This window comes from Arachis ipaensis, chromosome B07, assembly GCF_000816755.2.
Source record: "Arachis ipaensis cultivar K30076 chromosome B07, Araip1.1, whole genome shotgun sequence".
Classification (NCBI taxonomy): Eukaryota; Viridiplantae; Streptophyta; class Magnoliopsida; order Fabales; family Fabaceae; genus Arachis; species Arachis ipaensis.
Genome location: NC_029791.2, coordinates 28,394,359 through 28,398,965, shown reverse-complemented (window position 1 = coordinate 28,398,965; position 4,607 = coordinate 28,394,359). Strand labels below are relative to the sequence as shown.

General features: G+C 35.5%; 1 protein-coding gene and 1 long non-coding RNA gene across 2 annotated transcripts in view; one reads left to right on the top strand and one right to left on the bottom strand.

Annotated features, from left to right (window-relative positions):
- LOC107609686 (probable E3 ubiquitin-protein ligase XERICO) overlaps nt 1-807 on the top strand; it is a 1,985-nt gene extending 1,178 nt beyond the window's left edge. Inside the window, exon 2 of the mRNA XM_016311704.2 lies at nt 9-807. Coding sequence (XP_016167190.1) covers nt 59-550 — 492 coding nt within the window. The 5' untranslated portion in view covers nt 9-58 and the 3' untranslated portion in view covers nt 551-807. The remainder of the gene's footprint in view (nt 1-8) is intronic.
- LOC107609687 lies at nt 626-2,729 on the bottom strand. Its single transcript, XR_001613234.2, has 2 exons — nt 1,524-2,729; nt 626-1,078 (listed from the first exon to the last, which is right to left on the bottom strand). It is a non-coding gene; the product is annotated as an uncharacterized LOC107609687 (long non-coding RNA).

Sequence of the window (4,607 nt, the reverse complement as noted above, 5' to 3'; positions counted from 1 at the left end):
TGATTCAGAAACAATCTGTTGTTCTAAATTGGTGTTCGAATCAGCATTGATAAAGAAAATGGGCCTCTCAAGTCTGCCATCGCCATCCGAAGGAGTGCTATGTGCACTTCTTGTTAACACTGTGCTCTCAGTCTCCATATTTAAAGGCATTGTTAGGACAATCCTTCACATTGTTGGCATCCACCTTTCATCATCCTCGGTTTCGCCATCGTCCTCTTCGCCAAATGCCACCTCCCAGAGCCATCAACCATCCGAGTCATTCGAGTTCCTCCTTAGCCCCTCAGAAACATTCATCGAAGAGTTTAGGAGCCGGACGCCTACAATCCGCTTCGACAGCATGTTCTCCTGTGGAAAACCTGAACATGACTGCTGTGTGTGCCTCTCTCAATTTGAGCCGGAATCTGAGATAAACCGCTTGCCCTGCGGCCATCTCTTCCACAAAGTGTGCTTGGAGAAGTGGTTGGATTATTGGAACATCACATGCCCACTTTGCAGGAACCCTTTGATGCCTGAAGACAATGATCCATGGCTCTTAGTAAGCAATGAATGAGTGAAATCATGCTTTTGCTAAAGGAATGAGTGTGAATGTTTCATTATCATTGTACAGTTTTTAGTGTACATATCCTTTTTTTTTTTTTTTGATGTTGATGCATCTTGATACCCTTTGCCACTTTATATGATCTTAGTTTGGAGTTTGGGGCGGGGTTTGTTTTCCCTTTATCTATGTTTTGTTTGTGCTCTTCAAGCACAGACTGAGGGATACATACTTTTTTGCTTGAAACTTGAAAGTTATATCTATGTTTGCTCATAATGGCCCTCCTCTTGTTCTGAGCCTTAAATTCCATATTGGGAATTTGATCCTGTATGAAACCCAAAAAAAAAATTTATTCCTTTTTTGGAGCACTTTGATGAGTTTGGTCACCATGTATGTATAGTATAGTAGCTTGTAAATTAAATGTGGGTGGCAATAAGTTTGCATAACAACTAAACTAGGTGATTTTGCCGTGTTAATGTTGATCAATAATTATGTTATTAGATATAGTGGGTTCCTTAGTACATGGTATATATAAGGTACTAGCTTCCACTTTTTATTTTTAATATGGAGGAGGGATTGGGATATACAAGCATTATGGAGAATAGGGGTGTTTTTCTTGGATGTGGTGTCAGGAGGCTGAAATCGGACCGAACGATTTAGAACAAGGAACTCGGACGGTCCGATTAGAGAAGATCTACAAAAAAATAATTTTTTTATAAAACTCGGACGGTCCGTTTTGATTTAAAAAAAAAAAAAAAAAAAACAAAAAATGTAAACGGAGGGTCCGATTTCATGTTAAATAAATAAAAATAAATAAAAACTAATCGGACGGTCCGATTTGTGATCAACGAATTTCTTAACAAAGAACTCGGACGGTCCGATATCTCCCTGTCCCACACCTGTATTTAACACCTGTATACACCATAACCAAACATAACTCACACTCACACACTCTTCCAATATAAAAAAAATTAGCCACTAGCTTCACTAGCTTGTAAATTAATGTGGTTTGTAATTACTTGTAAAGTTATTATAAAATAGGATTGGATTTTTTTTATGGGCGATTAGTGTAAAATTTAGGTCTAAATATATTTAATTTTATATTGGTGGAATCTATTATGCTTATAGTTACAGAACTTATATAAGTGTTGTTAAATTAAAAAATATTGTTAAATGATAAAATTTATTTAATTTAATTTAATTATACACAGAAGGTTTTCTTATAATGGTTATGGAGGAATTGAGAAGTTTAAGAGATGTACAATTCATAGATAAACGGAAGGTTTTGACAGTTTTTTTGAGAGATGGTATAAGAATAATTTTAGTGACATGGAGATGAAAATGATTAAGTTTGAAAAAGAGATAAGAAAAGATAGATGACATTGAAAGCTATATGATGAAACAGTAAAAGTAAAAAACTACGTTAGTTATTTGTTGTAAGAAATAGTATGTGAAAAAAGAAATATATTAAAAACAGATGTCGTAGTTTTGGCATGCAAATGATATAGACAAAAATATAAGATACTTTTATAACATAATTTCAGCAAGAAGGAAGAATAATAGCATTGATGCTAATGGAAGATTGGTAAGGCATCAAACTAGAATGAAAATTGCTATCAAAGAGTTCTATAAGGACTTGTATTATCAGAAAATATCTCCTACAATGAATTTTAGAGATGGATTGACGGATATGATAGATGAAGAAGATTCTGTAGTTTTAGAGATGATGTCTTCGGTTGAGGAGATTAGAGAGGCAGTGTGGAATTATAAATTATCTAAGGAGCCAGAAAATAATGGTTACAACATGAATTTTATTAAGAAATGTTGGGATGAAATTGGGTCCGAATTTACGGTAGTTATGATGAATTTTTTTTAGACATTTAGGTTACTTTCAGATTCTAATATCACGTGGGTGACACTTACACCTAAGTTTATTGGAGTTAAGGATATCAAAGACTTTTGACCAATTAGTATAGTTGGGTTTGTGTATAAGGTGATTTCGAAGGTGTTAATTAGGAGGATCAGATCAGTGATGTCAAGATTAGTAGGGAAGACTTAGAATTTTTTGTAATGATCTAAATCCTAATAAGCTATTATCCACTTAAGTATTATATCTACTAGAGGGATTTCATAAAAAGATATCTGTCAGTTACAGATTAAGAAGTAACATGTAAGAGATAAAATAATTATTAGATGACAGAGATGATAGACTCGTGTGGAAGTTTGATAAAAAAAAAAGGTGTATTTTCTACTAATTTATTTGTGCAAGTGTTGCAAGCAGAAATGTTTCTGGAAGATGTCATAAGCTACAGTTTTATTAGGACTATTTGGATAGGTTTAGTTCTACCAAGAGTGGAGTTATTTGTTTTGTTTATCTTGATAAGTAGGGTGAATACCATGAAAAGATTGAGTCGGTTAGGGATTGTTAATCAAGAAAATAATGCCTGTGTATTATGTAATAAGGATGTTGAATATATTCACTATTTGTTTTTTGATTGTGAATTTACTTGACAGATATGGGTCGTATAATTATCTGACTTTAGCAGGTAATGGTCTTTTTCATGTACTTTAAATGAACATTTTTAGAATTAGACATGAGTAACCAATATAAAGGATGAGTGCAAAAAGTTGTTGACGTGTTTCATTGCGATTACTTAGAACATTTGGATGAAAAGAAATAGAAAGATATTTTACAATAAAGAAATAGATGTAGAAAAAATTATCAATAAATCTTTTTTTAGTTATAAGGAGTGGGATGATGTGAATTCTTTTTGTTATTAACGGTAATACCAAAATAATAATAGAATAAGTCTTTGTATTTTTATGTTATTTTGGTTGTTTGGGCTGTTATTTGTTGTGTTTGCTTTTTTTTTTTCTTGTTTTATTCTACTTTACTCTATTGAATTCTTTTGTTTTAAAAAAAAGAGGTTAAGTACGATTTTGGTCCCTAACGTAGAGGTCAAAAATTTATTTTGTCATCGGCCTTTTTTTCGCTACAAAATGGTCTCGAAAGTTTCAGTTTGTTTTAAAATCGTCATTTTTATCAAATTTTTTATTTTTATTCTAAAAATATCTCTAACTATATATAAAAAAAAACGTTGAATAAGGGGGAAACGGGGAAGGGGAAAAGGGGGAAGGGATTCGCGGGGAAAGGGGGAAGGATCTCGCCGCTCCAATCTGCGGCCGCTGCTCCAATCCGCCGCCGCTGCTCGTCGTTGTTCGGTGGCTGGATCTCGTCGCTGCTCCTCTGGGTTCGGCAGAAGTGTTCGATGGCGGTGGGTTCTTGTTCGAGGCAAGAACAGGGCCGCCGCTACTCGTCGTCGTTCGGTGGCTGGATCTCGCTGTTGCTCCTCTGGGCTCGGCGGAAGTGCTCAATAGCGGTGGGTTCTGGTTCGAGGCAAGAACAGGGGAAGACTTCAGTGATAAGCCGAGGGATGAGAAGAGGTCACGCTGTGACGGTGGCGCTAGGGTAGCGCAAAGAGAGAAGAAGAAAAGGGTTGTGGCACTGTGATGGCGGACCGGCGTTGTGATGGCAGTTTCGGGTGGCTCGCCAGCTTTTGCTTCTGCTTCCATTCTTCTTCTGTGTCTGCTTCCATTCTGCTTTTGCTTCTATTATGTTGTTGATTTTTAATTATTGTTGCTTTTAGTTGCTTCTACTTCTGATTGATTATATTGTTTCATTGTTGTTGTTGTTGTTGTTGTTGTTGTTGTTGTTGTTGTTGTTGTTGTTTCTGCTCCTGCTCCTGCTCCTACTCCTGCTTCTACTTGATTCCATTGTTGATTCATTATTGATTTATTGTTGTTATTGTTGTTGTTGTTGTCTTGCTCCTACTTCTGCTTGATTACATTGTTGATTCATTGTTGTTGTTGCTTTTGGTTCTGTTTCTGCTTCTACTTCTGCTTTTGCTTGTGCTTCTGCTTGATTTTGGGGAAGAAGAAGAATGGGCATTTTGGTCCGAAAGACGGTTTTAAAACTAAGTTAAACCTTCAAGATTATTTTGTAGCGAAAAAAAGGCCAAAGACAAAATAAATTTTCGACTTCTACGTTAAGGATCAAAATCATACCTAACCC